Source organism: Saccopteryx bilineata, chromosome 7 (assembly GCF_036850765.1).
Source record: "Saccopteryx bilineata isolate mSacBil1 chromosome 7, mSacBil1_pri_phased_curated, whole genome shotgun sequence".
NCBI lineage: Eukaryota > Metazoa > Chordata > Mammalia > Chiroptera > Emballonuridae > Saccopteryx > Saccopteryx bilineata.
In genome coordinates this window covers 23,460,185-23,483,072 of record NC_089496.1, presented here as the reverse complement: position 1 = coordinate 23,483,072, position 22,888 = coordinate 23,460,185, and the positions used below count along the sequence as shown (strand labels likewise).

Genomic DNA, 22,888 nt, shown 5'->3' with positions numbered 1-22,888 from the left:
TAGGCTCCCTCCTCAACTTACTAGTACTATAATGAAGTAAGCAGCACTAAGAGTTTATTGTGTAAATGTTTGAGAACAATTTCTGGACATATTCAAGCATATACATGTAACAATGAACCTTATGAAATTTTCATTCTTATAGGTTAGAGATTGTTGGATATCAACAATTTCATGTAGTTCAACCAATATATCCTATTGCTAATGCACATGTTCTCATATTCTATATAGTGTCCTATAATTCTCTCTCTTAAAGTGGCCATTTTCCCATCTCAACATATACACTTTCTAAATGCCTGCATAATTTGTTATTGAATGGTTGTACCATACTTTATTTAACCAGTTCCCTTGTAATGGACATTTTACTTGTTTCCTGTCTTTTGTTCTTTTGGTTAATGAAGTTGAATGATAAAAATGGCTATCTCTTCAAACATGAAAGTACTGTACCTCCATCTCCAGTATAGGTATGTACCCACCCAAAGAATAGATGCTTGGGTTTGTGGATTAGTTTTTTGCATCTCTTTTTTTTTTCCTTTTTTTTATTATTAATTTTAATGAGGTGACATAGGTCAATCAGGGTACATAGATTCAAATAAAACATCTCCAGGTTATTTTGACATTTGATTATGTTGCATACCCATCACCCAAGTCAAAATGTCCTCTGTCACCTTCTATCTGGTTTTCTTTGTTCCTCTCCTTTCCCTTACCCCTCCCTCTCATCCCCCCGCCCTGTAATCACAGCACTCTTGTCCATGTCCCTGAGTCTCATTTTTATGTCCCACCTAGGTATTGAATCATATAGATCTTAGTTTCTCCTGATTTACTTATTTCACTCAGTATAATGTTATCAAGGTCCATCTATGTTGTTGAAAATGATCCGATCATCATTTCTTATGGCTGAGTAGTATTACATAGTATATATGTACCACATCTTCTTTATCAAACCATCTATTGAAGGGCTTTTTGGTTGTTTTCATGTCCTGGCCACTGTGAACAATGTTGCAATGAACATGGGGCTGCATGTGTCTTTACGTACCAGGATTTTTGAGTACAGGGATTTCTGGGTCATATAGTAGTTCAATCTTTAATTTTTTGAGGAACCACCATACTTTCTTCCAAAATGGTTGTACTACTTTACATCCCCACCAACAGTGGATGAGGGTTCCTTTTTCTCCACAGCCTCTCCAACACTTGTTATTACCTGTCTTGTTGATGATAGCTAATCTAACAGGTATGAGGTGGTATCTCATTGTAGTTTTGATTTTCATTTCTCTAATAGCTAATGAAGATGAGCATCTTTTCATATATCTGTTGGCCATTTGTATTTCTTCCTGGGAGAAATGTCTGTTCATGTCCTCTTCCCATTTTTTTATTGGATTGTTTTTTGTTTGTTGTTGAGTTTTATGAGTTCTTTGTAAATTTTGGATATTAGGCCCTTATCTGAGCTGTTGTTTGAAAATATCATCTCCTATTTAGTTGGCTGTCTGTTTATTTTGTTGTCAGTTTCCCTTGCTGTGCAAAAGCTTCTTAGTCTGTTGTAGTCCCATTCATTTATCTTTGCCTTCACTTCCCTTGCCTTTGGAGTCAAATTCATAAAGAGCTCTTTATAACCAAGGTCCAAGAGTTTAATACTTATGTTTTCTTCTATGTAATTTATTGTTTCAGGTCTTATATTTAGGTCTTTATCCATTTTGAATTAATTTTAGTACAAGGGGACAAACTGTAGTCAAGTTTCATTCTTTTGCATATGGCTTTCCAGTTTTCCCAGCACCATTTGTTGAAGAGGCTTTCTTTTCTCCATTGTGTGTTGTTGGCCCCTTTATCAAAAATTATTTGACCGACCGTATGTATATGGTTTTATTTCTGGGCTTTCTATTCTGGTCCATTGGTCTGAGTGTCTATTTTTCTGCCAATACCATGCTGTTTTTATTATCGTGGCTTTATAATTTGAAGTCAGGTATTGTAATGCCCCCAGTTTCATTCTTTTTCCTTAGGATTGCTTTGGCTATAAACTTGATTATTTTTTGTTCCATTTCTTTAAAAAAAGACATTGGAATTTTGATGGGAATTGCATTAAATTTGTATATCACTTTGGGTAATATAGTCATTTTGACTATATTTATTCTTCTTATCCAAGAACAAGGAATATTTTTCCATTTCACTGTATCTTTTTCGATTTCCCTTAACAATGCTTTGTAGTTTTCATTATATAGGTCCTTTACATTCTTTGTTATGTTTATTCCTAGGTATTTTGTTGTTGTTGTTGTTGTTGTTGTTGCAGCCATGAAGGGGATTATTTTTTTGAGTTTGTTTTCTGATGTTTCATTGTTGGCATATAGGAAGGCAATGGACTTTTGTATATTTATTTTGTATCCTGCGACCTTACTGTATTGGTTTATTGTTTCTAGTAGTCTTTTTGTGGAGTCTTTGGGGTTTTCGATGTCTAGGATCATATCTGCAAAAAGTGAAACCTTTACTTCTTATTTCCCAAGGTTTTTTGTATCTCTATTGTTAAAATTTTTAAATGCCCACACAACAATGAAAAAAAAAAAGAAATTTAATCAACTATATTATTAAATTTTGATACAGACCAAGTCCATCTTTAATTTTTTTGTTTGTTTTTGTTTTTTTCTGAAGCTGGAAACGGGGAGAGACAGTCAGACAGACTCCCACATGCGCCCAACCGGGATCCACCTGGCACGCCCACCAGGGGCGATGCTCTGCCCACCAGGGGGCGATGCTCTGCCCCTCCGGGGCGTTGCTCTGCCGCGACCAGAGCCACTCTAGCACCTGGGGCAGAGGCCAAGGAGCCATCCCCAGCGCCCGGGCCATCTTTGCTCCAATGGAGCCTCGGCTGCGGGAGGGGAGGAGAGAGACAGAGAGGAAGGGGGGGGGGTGGAGAAGCTAATGGGCGCTTCTCCTATGTGCCCTGGCCGGAATCGAACCCGAGTCCCCCGCACGCTAGGCCGACGCTCTACCGCTGAGCCAACTGGCCAGGGCCTTTAACAAAATCTTTTAAAAAATATTAAACAGGCCCTGGCCGGTTGGCTCAGCGGTAGAGCGTCGGCCTGGCATGCGGGGGACTCGGGTTCGATTCCGGCCAGGGCACATAGGAGAAGCGCCCATTTGCTTCTCCACCCCTCCGCCGCGCTTTCCTCTCTGTCTCTCTCCTCCCCTCCCGCAGCCGAGGCTCCATTGGAGCAAAGATGGCCCGGGCGCTGGGGATGGCTCTGTGGCCTCTGCCTCAGGCGCTAGAGTGGCTCTGGTCGCAACATGGCGACGCCCAGGATGGGCAGAGCATCGCCCCCTGGTGGGCAGAGCGTCGCCCCTGGTGGGCGTGCCGGGTGGATCCCGGTCGGGCGCATGCGGGAGTCTGTCTGACTGTCTCTCCCTGTTTCCAGCTTCAGAAAAAAAAAAAAAAAATGAAAAAAAAAAAAAAAGATTTTGTTAAAGATGACATTTGAGTTAAAATCTTTGAATGCTCTTCAAATTGAAAATCCCTCCCTCAATTATTATTACTGTATTATTATTATTATCATTGTGCCTATTTAATTAAAGCTTTGCCTTTTATCAGTGCTCATGTTACTACTCCCTTGTTCAAAAAGTTTTGCCTGCAGAATGAAAACTTCTTCCCTTAGCATTCAAACATTTGACCTCCAGCTCCAATGTACCTTTCCTGTGTTGCCCCTCTACCACGTTTATGCTGCCTCATCTCATCCCATCACCTTTCCTTTTCCTCAGGCTGTTCCCTCTGGTTGGAATGTCCTTTCTTCTTAGCTCCTCTGTGGGAATTCTTCATAGTTCACCTGTAATACCACTTCTTCTCTTTCACCTCCCTCCCCCCAAAACCAGTGTGATGTAAGAACAGCACATGCTTTCAAATTTGTCACACTTGTGTTGAATCTCCAGCTTCTCCACTTTCTAGCTGTGGGACCTGGGGCAAATAACTTCGTTTCTCTTCGCCTCAGTTTTTCTTATCTGAAAATTAGTGTAAACAGTTGGTTATTATGCCTAGGACATTTGGGAGGACATGTGGGGCTACAGCTAGAAGGAAAATGTGTTCACACGTGTATTGCACATGTATAGCAGTGGGATTCAGCTGGTTCACACCGGTTCAGCAGAACCGATACCTAACTTTTTGTTGAGTTCGGCGAACCTTGTAATCAGGGTTCTCTCTAAGGTGGGCGCCTGGGCAGCTGCCCAATGTGAAAATCACAAATTTACATTCCTTGCTCTTTTTTAACATTCATCTGTGCAACAGCGTATTCTAAGCACCCATAGTAATATTCATTAGGTGAAATTCAATAGGTGAAAAATTCAATAGGTGTAATATTCAATAGGTGAAAAAAATTTGACGGAACTATGCTTGTAATATTTATTTATTCATTTCATGAAACTCATTATGCCTTTGAAGAAATACTACATTTTAATTCCCTCATGTTTACTGCAGTAAACAAATATAATGTAAAGAGAAAAAGTGCCGAACAACCAGGGGGTGACAAGCTGTCATTAAAAATATCTTTTTTTTTTTTTTTTTGTATTTTTCTGAAGCTGGAAAGGGGAGAGACAGTCAGACAGACTCCCGCATGTGCCTGACCAGGATCCACCCGGCACGCCCACCAGGGGCGACGCTCTGCCCACCAGGGGGCAATGCTCTGCCCCTCCGGGGCGTCACTCTGCCGCGACCAGGACCAGAGCCACTCCAGCGCCTGGGGCAGAGGCCAAGGAGCCATCCCCAGCGCCCGGGCCATCTTTGCTCCAATGGAGCCTTGGCTGCGGGAGGGGAAGAGAGAGACAGAGAGGTAGGAGGGGGGGTGGAGAAGCAAATGGGCGCTTCTCCCATGTGCCCTGGCCGGGAATCAAACCCGGGTCCCCCGCACTCCAGGCCGACGCTCTACCGCTGAGCCAACCCGCCAGGGCCTAAAAATATTTTAAACAACAGTTTTATTGTTTTTTGTCAGGTAGTATTTAATATTTTTTCATTAATATTTTAAAACTCTTATAATCTAGTTTTGTGTACCTCTTTTATTCTTATTTAAGTATTAAATGCATGAAATAACACACTGCCTTTCGGTATATTGTTTTTTTTATACTTAAAATGGTCATTAGGGCAGAGAACCAGTTGTTAAATTATTTTAATCCCACCAGTGAGCATGTGTAAAGCATTTCTTTCCTCTTCTCATTGAGTCACTGTAAGTTATGTCTAACGACCCTGTGCTGAGATGGGCCCAGAACGCTCGCGCTTTATGCAGGTCTATAGATACTTAATAAGTATACCTCCCCTGGAGCCTCCATCACCCACCTTGAAGTTTTAGTTCTGTTCTGATAATATTATAACAAACCATGCAGTCAAATTGGCCCTGTGTAGGTTTATCTTCCCTACCAGGTTACAAACAGGCTCCTTGAAGGTAGGAATTATATTTTTATCATCTTTGAGTCCTGCCCTAGGATCCAGCTTCTAGTCACCTAATTAGTGAATTACACAAAGTAGATGTTCAAAGATTAGTGTGAAATGAGTGTATGGGTGATGGATGAATGGGATTCTACTTAAAGGGCGATTTCCTTAGCAACCTCTACGACAGTCCTGTTTTCTTCCTCACCACCTGATGGACTCTGTAAAGGCCCATGTCTGTCCTGGTCATCCCTTTATCCCTAGCACTTGCACGACGACGTTAAGTGCACAATAAGTGCTGGAATAATTTTTGAATCCCCTTGAGTACTTCAGCGCATCAGAAATGGACGACAGCAAAACAATGCAAGGCCAAACGGAGTGAGCTGCCTTGGTGAGGGCTGCTGTACAGAAGAGCAGTGCCCACCTGTCCCTAGTGGGTGGTAAAGAACAGGAATCCCCTGGGCAAATCCTGGGAAGCACAGGTGACGGATGGCGTTGGCCTCTCCTCCGCGGCGATAGGTGGCGCTGTGTCCAGACGCGGCCGCCCGGTCCGCGCGGTGCCGCTCTTTGGGCGGGAAGGGGGAGTCGACCGAAGGACCCGTGCGGGCCCGTTTTGGCCGCTCCGCTGGCCTGGTCTCCCTCGGCGTCTGACTGTGCGCTCAGTCCGGCAACATGGGGAAGCGGGACAACCGGGTGGTGAGTAGCCGGCGGGGAAAACAATGGGGCGACGCGGAGGCCCCGCGGTAGAAGGTAGGACCCCCAGCTCTTCCCGGCCGGGCCTGAGGGTCGGCTGCGGCGCTGGGCGCTGGGAGCCGGATCCCGGAGACTCTGCTCTCCCCGCCCCCACGCCAGCCCCACGCGCGTGCGCCACGCACGCCGTTGGCGCCTTGAGGGGGCTCCCCGCTCCCCCTCTCTTTCTTCCCCGCGCTGTCCCCCTTTTTCTTCTGCCATCTCCACCTCGCGGCAGCCTTCGGTCGTGCTCCCTAGCCCCCTCCCTGCTGAACCGGGGCCGTCAGTGCCCTTGTTTAGAGCTGCACGAGCTCTGGGAGACCCCTCTTCTCCAGTTTGTTAGTCGGAAGTCGGAGTGCGGGGACTCGACTCCCTCTCCGGGACCTTGCAGCCCACCTCTGCGCGCTTCCCGTCTGCACCGGGTGGTATGGAGGCGGAGGCTCGCTGCGCAGTCCTTGCACCCCGCGGCGCCCCGGTTCCAGCGCAGGCGCGCTCCCGTTTCAGAAACAGGACCAAAGCGCTTGGTGTCCGCAGCGCCCGGCACTGCCTGGCACCTGGTAGGCCCCGTGGGGGCATGGATGGCGTGAATATAGTTGACTTGGGCATCAACTTGGCAATGTTGATTGTTCGGAATGGCAGTTGTGATCCCAAGGGAGTTGGGTGATTTAAGACAAGTTTATCTCTGAGCCTCAGTTTCTTCTGTAAAAGGAGATCATTGGTCTGTCTGTTCAGCCTTCTTGAGACCACAAAAAGGAAGGTGGAACAGGCGAATGCTTGGCATGAAAGTTATTATTCTAATAAATGAGATACATAAGTAATAGACTAAGAAATGATATCTGATAGAGATTTGAGGTTCTGAGGGCATTCAAAAGAGGTGCTTTTCACAGGTAGAGATGGGAAGGCATTCTATGTGACTACTCATTGGTTGGTTTGTATCAGATTGAATGAGCCACAAACGTAAAAGATTAGCAGTAAACGTACACGACAGCCTTACAGTTTCTGGGTTTGCCTACGACGGAGTTTTGACCACTGAGCAGCTCAGTGAAAAAATAAATGCAATTAAAGATAATCTGCTAAATTGAGTGAACTAGCTTTTCTCAACGATTATTTCCTTTGCGCAGTTTTTTTGGGGGGTGGATGGAGAGTGCTGAATGATCTTTGCTTTTATAAAATGATGACATTTCCCATCTTCAAAACGTTTATCTTTATGTAGTCTTCACAAGTCAAAGATGTTTAGGAACAACCGTAGTGAATGTTGATTACAGGTTGAGGAATGTTCTTTCCTCCTTCCCTAGCTGTAGGTCAGAGCGAGTTGTATCCTGATTCTCATAGAGTTGAAATGATGTTCTGCTAGAACATTTAATGTAGGCTTCAAGTGTTAAAGACTGTTTTGGCTCTTTGAGAGTTTTGGCTCTTTTAATGTGCTTGGGCCTTGAATATTTAGAAATAACTAGGCTTTGGGTGCAGTTTAATAACAGAAACCTTAAGAAGTTTGATGTTACTGGGGAAAAAGTGTTGATTTAAAGCATCGTTTTTCAAGTGAGTTTCTTTTAAATCTAAGCATTTTGGAAACTCTGGGTATGGCATCTTGGCACAGAATGTCCTGGTGACATTTGTTTGCACTTCAAAGGTTGTGGGAATGAGAACATGAAATTAAGAGGCAGAAAACACAGACTGTCAAATTCAGCGTTTCCGATGTATACAGGAGGAGATGGAATTTTCCACTGGGACCAAAACTTGGATCATCTGATACTTAGCTCAGTACATCATAATTCATGAATTATTAATATGAATTATATATTTTAATATATAATATATTTAATATAAAATATTAATTTTAATATAAATATATTTAATATAATATATTAAAATATTTTAATTGGCATTACAGAGAGAGGAGTGAGGGGGAACATCAATTCAGTGTTGCTTCCCTTTAGTTGTTCATTGACTGTCATGTGTGCCTTGAATGGACAAGTCCAGAGTTTCCAACCTGCTACACTAGTCAATGCTTTCTTTATCCACTGTGCCACCATAGGCCAGGGCATCATAATTCTTGATTTTAAATAACAAAATGAAAATATTGGCACTTCTTACATTGTTAAAGTTATAGTTTTAAAAATAAATTGCATTTTTAAAAACTTAAATCTTGGGTTGAAAGTTGTTTCTGTGTGTGACAGGGACAGACAGGAAGAGAGACGAGAAGCATCAGTTCTTCGTTGTGGCACCTTAGTTGTTTATTGATTGCTTTCTCATATGTGCCTTGATGGGGGGGGGCCTACAGCAGACCGAGGGACCCCTTGCTCAAGCCAGCGACCTTGGGCTCAAGCTGGTGAGCCTTGCTCAAACCAGATAAGCCTTCACTCAAGCTGGCGACCTCAGGGTTTCAAACCTGGGTCTTCTGCATCCCAGTCCTATGCTCCATGCACTGCGCCACCACCTGGTCAGGCTGTTTTTTTTTTTGGTGTTTTTTTTTTTTTTGGTGTTTTTTTTTAATAGACTATTTTAGAGCAGATTTAGGTTCATAACAAGATTGAGCAGAAAGTAGTGTTTCCATCTAGTTCCTGCCGGTACATGTCCACATCCTCTCCCCCATTATCAAGATCCCGCTCCAGAGTGGTACATTTGTTACAAATGATGAACCAGCATCCATGTGCCATTTTCACCCAAAGTCCATAGTTAAATTGAGTTCACTTTGGTATTGAGCATTTTTTGTTTTTGTTTTTTTCCAGTTTTACATTTTTATTCTCAAGATTTGTAAGGGGCCCTTAAAATCATGATGGTCACCCTTGGTGCCCATTGTTCTCCAGAAGTTTCCTTCATGTTTTTTTTCCTGTTACTCACTGCCTTGTACATAGATGTATCCTCTAGATAAAAACAGGTAATCAAAGTAACAAATGAAGTTCTGCACATTTTGTCCTTAACTGTTTTACTGCATGGTCTTTCCAGCCTGCCCACTTAACATTCCTTGGAGCCCAGTTTGCCCTCCTGAATTTCAAAAACAAATTGTTTTGTTTCCCAAACACATGCAGCAGTTTGGAGCCACAGACAATTCTAGTTGTATATGAATATGAGTTTCTGATAGTATTTAAAGTGATTAAGTGATAATTAATGCTTCAAGAAGTTGCACAATTTCTGTTTTAACTGATGCTTATCCACCCACCCCCTTAATGTTAGCATTATTATTCTTCACACTGAAGCACAAGTGAAAAAAGCTTTACCTTTGTAAAATAGACTTTTTCATTTGTTTTAAAAACCTTTCTGTTGTGTATAGTAAAAGCATTGTTGCTTACTGACCATGAGGACAAACATATCAAGTGTTTTTTCAAGGACCCTAGTATGTAAGATGCACTCAATAAATAACTGGAATAAATTAAAATATTTGGAGTATACTTAAGCAGATTGAGAGTAATGTTTATTGTCAGAAGCTTGAAAGTTAAGCTTTATTGTATACTCAGTGATATCTGATGTAATTGTATTATAGTGTCTATAAGTAATAGTCCTAGCCTGACCAGGCAGTGGCGCAGTGGATAGAGTGTCGGACTGGGATGCAGAGGACCCAGGTTCAAGACCCTGAGGTCGCCAGCTTGAGTGCCAGCTCATCTGGTTTGAGCAAAGCTCACCAGCTTGGACCCAAGGTCGCTGGCTCGAGCAAGAGGTTACTCGGTCTACTGTAGTCCCATGGTCAAGGCACATATGAGAAAGCAATCAATGAACAAGTAAGGTGTCGCAACAAAAAAATGATGATTGATGCTTCTCATCTCTCTCCGTTCCTGTCTGCCTGTCCCTATCTATCCTTCTCCCTGACTCTCTCTGTCTCTGTTTAAAAAAAAAAAAAAAAAAAAAAGTCCTAGCGTGTGAATACATTATATTACTATTTTAGTTTCCTCCAAAAAATAAACAGTAAGATAAATGGATATGTATTTTGGGAAAGCAGTTTCACAGTAGACATTAAGACATAAAAATGTTACTGTACTTTTAAGGTAAATGGAAGACTGTAAAACAGGGGTCGGGAACCTTTTTGGCTGAGAGAGCCATGAATGCCACATATTTTAAAATGTAATTCCGTGAGAACCATACAATGACCCGTGTACGTTTTGCATTATCTAATAAAAATTTGGTGTTGTCCCCGAGGACAGCTGTGATTGGCTCCAGCCCCCCCCCCCATGAACCTGAGCGGTAGGAAATGAATGGATTGTAATACATGAGAATGTTTTTTTTGTTTTGTTGTGTTTTGTTTTTTTGTATTTTTCTGAAGCTGGAAATGGGGAGGCAGTCAGACAGACTCCCACATGTGCCCCACCGGGATCCACCCGGCATTCCCACCAGGGGGCGATGCTCTGCCCATCTGGGGCGTTGCTCTGTTGCAACCAGAGCCATCCTAGCGCCTGAGGCAGAGGCCTTGGAACCATCCTCAGCACCTGGGCCAACTTTGCTCCAATGGAGCCTTGGCTGCGGGAGGGGAAGAGAGAGACAGAGAGGAAGGAGAGGGGGAGGAGTGGAGAAGCAGATGGGCGCTTCTCCTGTGTGCCCTGGCCAGGAATCGAATCTGGGACTCCTGCATGCCAGGCCGACGCTCTACCATTGAGCCAACCGGCCAGGGCTAGTTTTATATTTTTAATGTTATTATTTTTTATTGAAGATTTGTCTGTGAGCCAGATGCAGCCATCAAAAGAGCCACATCTGGCTCACAAACCATAGGTTTCTGACCCCTGCTGTAAAACACAGTAAATGTTGTATTACAATTTTTTGAACTTAGAATAAAAATTTACCATTGTACCTGACCTGTCGTGGCACAGTGGATCAAGCTCCCTGAGGTTGCTGGTTTGAAACCCTGGGCTTGCCTGGTCAGGGCACATATGGGAGTTGATGCTTCCTGCTCCTTCCCCCTTCTCTGTCTGTCTATCTATTTATCTATCTATCTATTGCTCTGTGTCTCTTCTCTAAAATGAATTAAGAATAAAAAAGCTCACAAGGAATTTACTTTTTAAAAAAATTTACCATTGCACTATTTGTGATTTTTTATTGAAGACATTGCAACTCTCTGAATTGGAGTGGCTGTATTGTGATTAAATTTTTCACATTTGTTTAACATTAATATTATAATAATGTTTGTGTGTAGTTTGGTTTTTTTCTTTTATAAAGGTAATGAGTTTCTTTTTTAAATATTTTATTTAATTTTTTTTAAGATTTTATTCATTTTATAGAGGAGACCGAGAGGGAAAGGGGGGGGGGAGCAGGAAGCATCAACTCCCATATGTGCCTTGACCAGCAACCTCAGTGTCCCAGGTCAAGGCTTTATCCACTGTGCCACCACAAGTCAGGCAATAACGAGTTATTTTTTAAAAAATTTCTCCAGGCCTGACTTGGCGCATTGGATAAAGCAGGGTAGTCAACCTTTTTATACCTACCACCCACTTTTGTATCTCTGTTCGTAGTGAAATTTTCTAACCGCCCACCAGTTCCACAGTAATGGTGATTTATAAAGTAGGGAAGTAACTTTACCTTATGAAATTTATAAAGCAGAGTTACAGCAAGTTAAAGCATATAATAATAATTACTTACCAAGTCCTTTATGTTGGGTTTTTGCTGTTTGGCAGAATAAATCTTTATAAAACAACTTACTATAGTTAAATCTATCTTTTTATTTATACTTTGGTTGCTCCGGAACTGCCCACCATGAAAGCTGGAACGCCCACTAGTGGGCGGTAGGGACCAGGTTGACTACCACTGGGATAAAGCCTCAACCTGGAATGCTGAGGTTGCCGGTTTGAAACCCTGGGCTTGCCTGATCAAAGCACATATGGGAGTTGATGCTTCCTGCTCCTTCCCCCCATATCTATATCTATATCTCTCTCTCTCTCCTCTCTCTAAAATGAATAAAATCTTTTTTAAATTTCTCCAGCGTATGAAATGATGAGACATGGACAGACATCTCCTTTTACATTTTGGTGCATATGCATCTAGGTTTTAGATTTTTTTTTTATAGCTGTTTATTAACATGGTATCTTATTTTTGGACAATTTGTTTTTGATTTTTACTTGAGGACTCTCTTGGACATCTTTTCATATCAGTTATTATAGATCTACCTCATTCTTTTTATTAGCTACATGGTATTTTAGTTGGGGTATACTTTAATATACTTAATAAATCCAGTTCCGATGACTCTTTGGATGTTTTCATTTTTTTCTATTTTAGTAATTTAGTGTTTTGTTTTCTTGACAGAGAGAGGGATAGATAGGGACAGACAGGAAGGGAGAGAGATGAGTGAGAAGCTCAATTCTTTGTTGTGGCACTTTAGTTGTTCATTGATTTCTTTCTCATACGTGCCTTGACTGGGGGGGCTACAGCAGATGGAGTAATCCCTTGCTCAAGCTGGAGACCTCAGAGTTTCAAACCTGGGTCCTCCGCATCCCAGTCTGACGCTCTATCCACTGTTCCACCACCTGGTCAGGGAGTAATTTAGTTTTGAACATCCTTATGTGTATTTGCATTCTTTGGAAATAAACAGCTTTTACAATCTTAAAATATTGTACCATTGGATATTGCTAAAATTGTGACGTGATACTCCTGTTTTAAAAAAGATGAACTTAGCTTTCGCACTGTATTTGCTTCTGGTTAGGATTGTCAGTGTCATTAGCTGGGCCACCAGCTCCTCTATTGTGGCCACTATTGGTTGTCATATTTCTACACGAAATGATGGAAATTCTCAGCAAAGACAGTTGAATGAAATATTTGAGGGCATAACAGTTGATATAAAAAATATCCCTGGCCAGGTAGGTCAGTTGGTTAAAGTGTCCTGATAACTCCGGGCTGTAGGTTCAATCCTTGGTTAGGGATTGACATATAGGAGTCAACCAGTGAATGCATAAATAAGTGGGACAACAAATTAATGTTTCTCCCCCTCTCCTCTCATTCTCCCCCTCTTCCTCTTTTCCTCTCTCTTCCTCATTCTCTCCCTCTCTCCTTCCTCCCTTCTCTCTCTCTCTCTCTAAAATCACTAAGTAAAAATAAAAAATTGAAAAATATATGCCACTGTCTTCAACCTTGCATTTAACATCCATATCTAGCCCTTATTCTGTAACATCTCAGACAACAGGTTCTCTGGAATTCCTTCCTTCCTGTAAGACATTGTTAAAAGTTGAACTTTTTCATCCCAAGTAATTAGGCAGTGTCTAATTGCATGGAAATATGTAGTTCTCAGTATTGTGTGGGGGTTTTCTTGTTTGTTTGTTTTGTTTTATTTTTTGACAGAGACAGAGAAAGGGACAGATAGGGACAGACAATCAGGAAGGGAGAGAAATGAGAAGCATCAGTTCTTCGTTGTGGTACCTTAGTTATTCATTGATTGCTTTTTCATATGTGTCCTGATAGGGGCTGGGGGTGGGGCTACAGCCGAGCAGGTGATCCCTTGCTTAAGCCAGGGACCTTGGGCGCAATCCAGAGACCTTGGGCTTTAAGCCAGCGACCTTTGAGCTCAAGGTAGTGACCATGGGGTCATGTTGATGATCCCAAGCTCAAGCCAATGACCCTGCGCTCAAACTGATGAGCCTATGCTCAAACCAGGGACCTCTGAGTTTTGAACCTGAGTCCCCTGCATTCCAGTCCAATACTCTGTCCACTGTGTCAGCGCCTGGTCAGGCGTGATGTTGTTTATTGTGGTTTTAAACTGGTTACTCTGATGGAAATCTAGAAATACATAACTAATATTTATCATGAATGTGGAAAATGTTGGTCATTTTTACAGATTTTGTTAAGTAAAATGCAACAAATACATTGCCTCCTTTCGTTTCTTTTGGAATGTTAACTAGTAGGTTTAAGGCCTTAAAATAAGCCTTGAAAATGGTCATTTTCAACCAAAATTCTTTTTATGTAAAAACAAAAGTTTTGGCCCTGGACAGGTGTTTCAGTGGATAAAGCGTCAACCTGGCACACCAGAAGCAGCAGGTTTGACCCCTGATCAGGGCACCTATGAGAAGCAATCAATGAGTACACAACTAAATAGAGCAGCTAAGTGGAACAAGTTAATTCTTTTTTCTCTCTTTCTCTCTACCTCCATCTCTCCCCTCTCTCTCCCCCTCCCTCTGAACATGGTACACGTTTGAGCCCTTTCTTTCTTTCTTTTTTTCTTTCTTCCTTCTTTCCTTTCCTTTCCTTTCCTTTCCTTTCCTTTCCTTTCCTTTCCTTTCCTTTCCTTCCTTCCTTTCTCTGTCTCTCTCTCTCTCTCTCTCTTTCTTTCTTTCTTTCTTTCTTTCACAGAAAGGGAGAGAGAGATAAGAAGCCTCCCCCCACCCCTGTGCCCCCTCTCCCACTCTCCTCCTCTTTCCCTACCCCTCCTCTCCCTCCCCTCTCTCTCTCAAATCAATGGAACATTTTTTATTTTATTTTTATTTTTTAAATTTATTTATTCATTTTAGAGAAGAGAGAGAGAGAGAGACAGAGAGAAGGGGGGAGGAGCAGGAAGCATCAACTCCCATATGTGCCTTGACCAGGTAAGCCTAGGGATTTGAAGCAGCAACCTCAGCGTTCCAGGTCAACGCTTTATCCACTGTGCCACCACAGGCCAGGCCGGAACATTTTTTTAAATTGACGTTTTTTAAATGTTTGTTGATGGTAAATTCTTACCTCTTTTTTTTTTTTTTTTTTTTTTTTTTTTTTTGGTATTTTTCTGAAGTGCGAAGCGGGGAGGCAGAGAGACAGACTCCCGCATGTGCCAGCATGCCCACCAGGGGACAATGCTCTGCCCATCTGGGCCATTGTTCCACTGCAACCAGAACCATTCTTAGTGCCTGAGACAGAGGCCATGGAGCCACACTCAGCACCGGGCCAAGTTTGCTCCAGTGCAGCCTTGGCTTTGGGAGGGGAAGAGAGAGATAGAGAAAGGAGAGGGGGAAGGGTGGAGAAACAGATGGGTGCTTCTCCTGTGTGCCCTGACTGGGAATCGAACCTGGACTTCCACATGCCGGGCCAACGCTCTACTGCTGAGCTAGCTGGCCAGGGCCTGTTGATGTGAATTAAATTTAGAAGACAATATAAGGACCAAGAGATTGAGACTGAAAAACAGATTTTATATTGAATTTTAATAAAACGTCTCTGCTGAACACTATAACAGACCTGCTTTATTTTGTCTCAATATGTCTTTGAAACATGGTCTAATCTGCAATAGTGAGTGCAGCATACAGCATATACTGTAGTTTAAATTTTTTGTGGGTATTTTATTGTGCTAAATATTAATAACATGAAGTTAACCAGTTTAAACATGTTTAGATGTATAGGTCAGTGGCATTAAGTACTTTCACAGTGTTGTGTAGTAGTCACCACTATCTATCTCTGGAACTCTCATTTTAGGACCCTCCTAAAATTTAAGTTCCCAGACATCAGCAGGCCTTCCTAAGAATAAGCAGTCAGGTGTGCTGTGTTCTCTTTTCTGCACATGTGTGAGGCACATTATATGATGGATGGTTAAGTAATAGAATATAGCAGCTCTGTATTCGTTAAATAATAACTCCCAATCACCTCTTCCCTTCTGCACCTCTATTTACTTTGTCTATGAATTTGCTTATTCTAGGGATTTCATGTGAGTGGAATCATATGTTTGTCTTTTTTTGTGTCTGCCTCATTTCACTTAGCATGTTGCCAACGCTTATCCATATTGTAGTATGTAGCAATTTCATTCCTTTATAAAGCTGAATAATCTTCCAATGTATACAGAGGGTCCTCGGGTTACTACAGTCTCAACATCACTCCACTAAAACTGAGAATAATTGAGATGTGAGTGTTTTGGCTTACGCTATTAGTGTCCTACTTACAGACTACTTGGGCAAACTGGTTTGGTTGCGCGTGGCGGAAGAATACGCAGTTGTGTGGAGTGTTTGTGTTTTTGTGTTCTAGATTATGATTTTACAACTGTGTTAGGACAGGTAAGTGAGTTAGGCTAGGGTGTGTTTTGACTTACATCTAAATTCAGGTTATGTTATTGTCATAGGAATGGAAGGGTGTCGTAACCTGAGGACCCCTGTGTATGTACCACACTTTATCTATTCTTCTATAGATGGACATGGGTTGTTTCTATCTTTTGGTTATTGTGAATAATGCCGCTATGAACATAGTACACATGTTTGAGCCCTTTTTTTTTTTTTGTGACAGAGACAGAGAGAGGGACAGGCAGACAGGAAGAGATGAGAAGCATCAATTCTTTGTTGTGGCTCCTTAGTTTCTCATTGATTGCATTCTCATATGTGCCTTGACCAGCCAAGGGGCTACAGCAGATCCAGTACCCCTTGCTCAAGCCAGCAACCCCACACTCAAGCTGGTGAGCCTTGCTCAAACCAGATGAGCCTGTGCTCAAGCTGGCTACCTTGGGATTTCTAACCTGGGTCCTCTGTGTCCCAGTCTGATGCTCTAGCCACTGTGCCACCACTTGGTCAGGCCCCTTCTTTCTTTTGCAGTTCATAAGGTTCCATTTTCTCTACATCCTTGACAATACTTGTTATTTTCTGTTTTTGATAATAGCCATCCTATGGGGTGTGAGGCTGCATCTTGTTTTAGTTTTGATTTGCATTTCCCTCTTGATTAGTGATGTCGAGCATCTTTTCATGTGATTATTGAACATTTCCTTCAGAGAAATGTCTGTTCAAGCCCTTCGTGTATTTTTTAATTTTGTTTGGGTATTTTGCTACTGAGTTGTAAGATTTCTTGATGCTTTCTGGATATTGATACCTAAGCAGATATATAACTTGCAAATGTTTCTCCCATTCTGTGGATTGTGGTTTCATTCTTTTGGCATTGCCCATTAATATGCATTATTGATTTTGATGAAGTAAGTCCTGTTTATCTGTTTTTTCTTTTGCTGCCTTTGCATAATTTAACTTTTGATGTTAACAATTTGTGAATAAAATTGTCTTCGGTATGGCACAGTACTTGCAGAGACAGAAGATCCAATAGAATAAGCAATGAATTTAGAGTTAGATCTTCTTTACCTTCTTCCGACCTGAGTTTCATTTTCCGGAGAGCAGTGTTATCACCCTTCAGGGTTATTGGGCTTTAGGGGAAAGCAATGGAAAGCCATCTTACAGTAAGAAATAGGTATCGTTATTTTCATAAAATCCCTGGTACATTTTTATGAAAGTGTGATATTACTCATCTTTCAAACCTTGTGAGTCTTAACACAGTGTTCAATATATTTTTTGTAATGGAAAGTTGGTTAGCCAGATTATTCATGCTTAGTTGGACATACTGTGCATTTTTAATGGTTATTTTAAGACGGAGTAAATTTCTGTTCTTTCCTCAAGGCCTATATGAACCCAATAGCAATGGCCAGATCGAGGGGTCCAGTCCAGTCTTCGGGACCAACGATCCAAGATTATCTGAATCGACCAAGGCCTACCTGGTATTTGTAAAATAATTACCTACTTATAAAGTTTTCATAAGTTTTTTAAAGCTTACTGTTACAAATTTTACTGATTGCCAAGCAGTTGCCAGATATGCAATGTTTGAAGTAATATTTAATTTTTTTTTAATGTATGAAACACAGGAATCAGTTTGAAGCAAATATTCAAGAACCCATCACCCAAAATAGCTGATGCAGTGCCAGATAACCTTTTCATACCAATCTCTTCTCAATCTCCTAAAAATGAACTTAACTTTGCAGTGTTATATTTAAAATGGTAGCTTTGACCCCAGTCAGGGCACATATAAGAGTTAACCAATGGGCCCTGGCCGGTTGGCTCAGTGGTAGAGCGTCAGCCTGGCGTGCAGGAGTCCCGGGTTCGATTCCTGGCCAGGGCACACAGGAGAGGTGCCCATTTGCTTCTCCACCCCTCCCCCTCTCCTTCCTCTCTGTCTCTCTCTTCCCCTCCCGCAGCCAAGGCTCCTTTGGAGCAAAGATGGCCCGGTGTGGCCTCTGCCTCAGGTGCTAGAATGGCTCTGGACGCAACAGAGCGACGCCCCAGAGGGGCAAAGCATCGCCCCCTGGTGGGCATGCCGGGTGGATCGCGGTCAGGCGCGTGCGGGAGTCTATCTGACTGCCTCCCCATTTCCAGCTTCAGAAAAATGAAAAAAAAAAAAAAAAAGAATTAACCAATGAATACACAACTAAGTGGAACAACAGATCAGTGTTTCTCTCTCTCCCTTCCTCTCTCCCTCCCTTCCTCTCTCCTTCCTTTCCTCTCCCTCTCTTTCTTTCAAATCAATCAATAAAAAATTTTTTTTTAATTAAATAGTAGATTTGAGTAATCTCATCCTTCGTAGAGGTGTAACTAGGTGTTAGGAAGGAGAGCATTAGGCCTTGTTTCTAGTTTTATCTATTGGCTTTTCAGTGAGTTACAGTTTCCCATTGTAAGTAATTTGCTTTAAATTGATGTGTTTTTGCCCTTGTTGAGTGGCACTGATCTTTTTTAAGTAGAGCTCATGGCACTAGCCTTACTATTTTTAGTATGTCTTATTAAATATTATACTCGTGAAGTAACATGACAAACTTCAGAATTGTGAGTTCAGACCCCTAAGTGCCTCTGAAAGCTGGACAGCTATAGGGGAAGTTGTGCTCACATATAACGGAATCCGTCCTTTGACTTAAATAAGAAGTAAGCATGTCCGCCTCTTACGGTGTTCATGAGTGCTATTGTTAACTGCTGCAGCATACCACAAAATAAATTATCCCAAAACAAGGTCTACTTTGCCTTTTTTTTTTTTTACTTTTCCATTGATTTGAAAAGGGGAGGAGGGAGAAAAGGGGGGGGAGAGAAAGAAGCATCAACTTGTTCCACTTAGTTGTTCTATTTAATTGTGCACTCATTGGTTGCTTCTTATATGTGCCCTGACCAAGAATCGAACCTGTGACCTTAGCACACCACGACAATGATCTATCCACTGAACCACCTGGCCAGGGCCAATTTTGTGTTTAAGATTGGGGAGAAGGCATGAACTTTAAAGGGGATGTGCTTAAAAGCATATTACATGTGTGTCAGAGGCCCCCAAGAATACTTCTCAGGTTGAGTAATTTGTTAGGACTCCGGTAGTTGTACTCATAGATAAGATTTATTAGAGTGAAAGGATTCTAGCCAGTCAGCAAAGGAGTCTGAGGGAGACTGGGTGCAGACTTCTAGGGCTTCCTCTACTGTGCAGATGCACAGGACACATTTAATTCCTGTAACAAAAGTTGTGATAACACGTCGGATGTTCCCAACCCCAGGAGTTCATAGAGGACCTGTGTGCCCAGGGTTTTTATTGGGGACTGGCCAGTCTGCCTATTAGGTGCCCAAACCGACTCCCCGAGGAATGCAGGTGTTCAGCCTAAACTATAGTGTTTTTACAAACAGGCAGTGAACCACTCTTAACAGGGAAGGGTAACGACCCCCCTAAAATCCAAGTTCCCAGACATCAGCTGGGGCCGTTCATATCAACAGGCCTTCCTAAGAATAAGCAGTCAGGTGTGCCGTGTTCTTTTCTGCTCATGTGTGAGGCACATTATATGATGGATAGTTAAGTAATAGAATATAGTAGTGCAGTCAGATAGACTAGCTCACACTAACACTGTAACTACTAAAGTTTTGTGACCTTTGGCAGATTTCTTACCTTCTCCTAGCACAGTTTTTAGCTGTAAAATAATACTACTTTTTCTCACAAGATTGTTGTGAGGATTAAATGAAAATATATTTAAAACAGTGTCTGTAGCATGTAAGTGCTCAAATATTTCCTGTATTAGCTTTTATAATCCATGTTTAGAAAAGGTGTGATTAGTATTATCTGATAGGCTTTATGATCATTGGTTTTCAGAGATGTGAGCGCAAATTTGAAATGTATCAACACTGGAATGGAGGTTTGCTAGGATATTAAGAAATTTGTTTATGAAATTTTGTTGTATTGTTTGTAAGCATCCATCTTAAACTTAATTTGCTTGAAAGCATATTTTTATGTTCTGTTTTTTAAGGGAAGAAGTGAAAGAACAACTAGAAAAGAAAAAGAAAGGCTCCAAGGCATTGGCTGAATTTGAAGAAAAAATGAATGAGGTTTGAAAATAATTCTTTTTTTTTAAGTAGGCTAATATTTGTTATAAGAAGAATGAAATATTTTTTTAATAAACCAAGGCTTTGGGACTAGCTCTTGAGGTTAAGGGAGCTCTGTATTTTATAGGTATTTTTGTTATATTGAGTACAAGTTTATGTGTAAATACCTGATTTTTTTTTAAACATCTTACGGTAATTTAATTCATCTTGAAGGTTTCTAAATCTTAGGTTCTTTCTCTTCTCTGCTCCATCTCCATGCCCCTTTCTTTCCCTGAGATTTCCATGGTAATATTTGCTTGTTTTGATTAAAACATGTATGAAGTATTTCAGCCACTATAGATTAACTTGTACTGTTGTTAGTCAGCCTCAATAATTATACCTGTTCTCAATATACAAAGTTTGTAGTGGAGAATTCCCATCCCTTAATACCCTCTGAGAAGAGCTGGTAGAGGCTCGTCTGGTGATCTCGAGTAGAGGGTTCTGGCGCCTGGAGCGTCCTTTGCAGTTAGAGGCGGGTGGGCGAGAGGACTGAGGGGGGGAAACAGTGGCTCTCTCATGTAGTGGGTACATTGGGAAGGAATGGGTGTCCTCTGATGGTGTTTATAACCTTTTTACAGAACTGGAAGAAAGAATTGGAAAAACACAGGGAGAAATTATTAAGTGGAAGTGAAAGCTCATCCAAAAAAAGACTGGTAATACCATTTTTACTTTATTGCTATCCTTCATCTCACAGTGGGATAGTCATGATACTGTTGTGTACTGTTATTGATACATTTGAAAATTCACATTAACCTATTCAGATTTCTACTTTGTTTGCTTTTAGAGAAAGAAAAAAGAAAAGAAGAAATCTGGTAGGGTGAGCAAAACTTTTCCATTTTTCTAAAAGTTACAATTAAGGACCTACAAAAAAGTAAGAATAATTTTTATTTCCTGTATGCTAGCTCTAGATGAGTCAGAGTCTGGAGGTCTTTGGTAGTTACACGTAATTTTGTTCTATTTCTGCTATAAAGGACAGGTGCTAACCTCCTTATAACCTAGTAACTCCTATATTGCTATTATAGAGGGAAAATTGACAACCATTGCTATATGTTACTTAATTGAGTGTTTTATTTTTATTATTGATTGATTTGTTGATGACAAAATTTGATGGTTTCATATTTAAGCCTTATGAAGGTGGCATCTGTTTCTCAGACACTGGGTTGATTTTGTTAAGTATTTGAGAAACTTATTGAAAGAAAAAAATTCCTGCATCTCACAAGCTTTAATTGTTTTGTGCTTGGTCAAGTATTCATCTTCTTCTTCATCAAGCTCTGATTCTTCCAGCAGTTCTTCAGATTCTGAAGATGAGGTAAGGTTTGCCTCTAACGATTCATGAAATGTCTGTAATTTCTTTAATGACGAAGGAAACAAATATTATTTAAAAACATTTACTTCCAGGTTTTGATTACTTATCTATAACTTAGAACACTGACATGAATAAATATCTGGGGATATTTATATATTGTTATATATATGTTTTAGATTTCTGAATTTGTCTTGTTCATTTAAAAATATCAGGAGAAGAATTGGATTTGAAAAATCTAAAATGCTATTTGACTAGATGCTAGGAATTATGTGTGCCTCAAATCATTTCACCCTTTTATAAAACAAGAAAGTGATAGAAGTTACATTTTAAATAATAAGCAAAACACGTGTTTATAAGTTGGTCCTTTTGTTAACATCTGTTCAATGATAAAGATATTGATATTAATGCATCAATTATATTTTGAAACTGAAAGCAAATGTCTCTAAAAAATGTTTTATATAGGATAAGAAACAAGGAAAAAGGAAAAAGAAAAAGAAGAACCGTTCACATAAATCTTCTGAAAGCTCCCTGTCAGAGACTGAATCAGACAGTAAGGTAAAATTATCTCAATTAGCAACATTTTGGATAGCAAAGACATGTGATTCGGTTTTTCTTTTAGTTCTTCCTGTCTTAGATGGCTCTCAGTTTAAAAATTAGATACTTTTTTTATACTGTGACATTGTGTCACTTGATACCTTTTGAAGGCATTTAATTGTTCTCTAAACACTTTCACATGTGTGTCTCCATCTTAGCCTTTCCATTACAGATTTAGGATAAGCCTGGTAGACATTATTTTCCCATCTTCATAAAGAAGTCATAGTTCAGAGAAAAACTTGCTTAAATTTCTACAGTTAATGTGGCAGTTGACTCGACTATCCGGTCCAGTGTCTTTTTTTTTTTTTTAAGTGGGTGGGGGGGCAGATAGGGACAGGCAGACCGGAAGGGAGAAAGATGAGAAGCATCAATGCTTCATTGCAGAACCTTAGTTGTTCATTGATTGCTTTCTCATATGTGCCTTGACCTGGGGTGTGTGTGTGTGTGTGTGTCCAGCAGAGCAAGTGGACCCCTTGCTCAAGCCAGTGACCTTGGGCTTCAAGTTAGCGACTATGGGGTCATGTCTATGATCCCATGCTAAAGCGAGCAACCCCACGCTCAGAAGGGATGAATCCGTGCTCAAGCCGATGACCTCAAGGTTTTGAACCTGAGCTCTATCCTCTGTGTCACTGCCTGGTCAAGCTGGTCTAGTGTCTTTTCCACTATATCTGTCTGTTCTATACTATACAGAATTGTCTAACACAGTTTGCTCTCAAACAGTGGTCATAAGAAATACATGTTACAATAAAAATGTAGGTTCCTGGGCCTCATTTTCAGAGTCTGATTTAGTAAGTCTAATTAATTAGGCTCAAAAAGTCTACACTTTTCACA

General features: G+C 41.1%; 1 protein-coding gene across 2 annotated transcripts in view; it reads left to right on the top strand.

The window, feature by feature from the left end:
• The first annotated feature begins 5,945 nt into the window (after positions 1-5,945).
• The window catches only part of FAM133B (family with sequence similarity 133 member B), a 32,908-nt gene continuing 15,965 nt past the window's right edge, over positions 5,946-22,888 (top strand). For both annotated transcript variants that reach the window (XM_066239723.1, XM_066239722.1), the window contains exons 1-7: positions 5,946-6,085; positions 17,407-17,504; positions 20,043-20,121; positions 20,736-20,810; positions 20,942-20,974; positions 21,404-21,466; positions 21,926-22,018. In XM_066239723.1, coding sequence (XP_066095820.1) covers positions 6,062-6,085; positions 17,407-17,504; positions 20,043-20,121; positions 20,736-20,810; positions 20,942-20,974; positions 21,404-21,466; positions 21,926-22,018 — 465 coding nt within the window. In that variant the 5' untranslated portion in view covers positions 5,946-6,061. The remainder of the gene's footprint in view (positions 6,086-17,406; positions 17,505-20,042; positions 20,122-20,735; positions 20,811-20,941; positions 20,975-21,403; positions 21,467-21,925; positions 22,019-22,888) is intronic.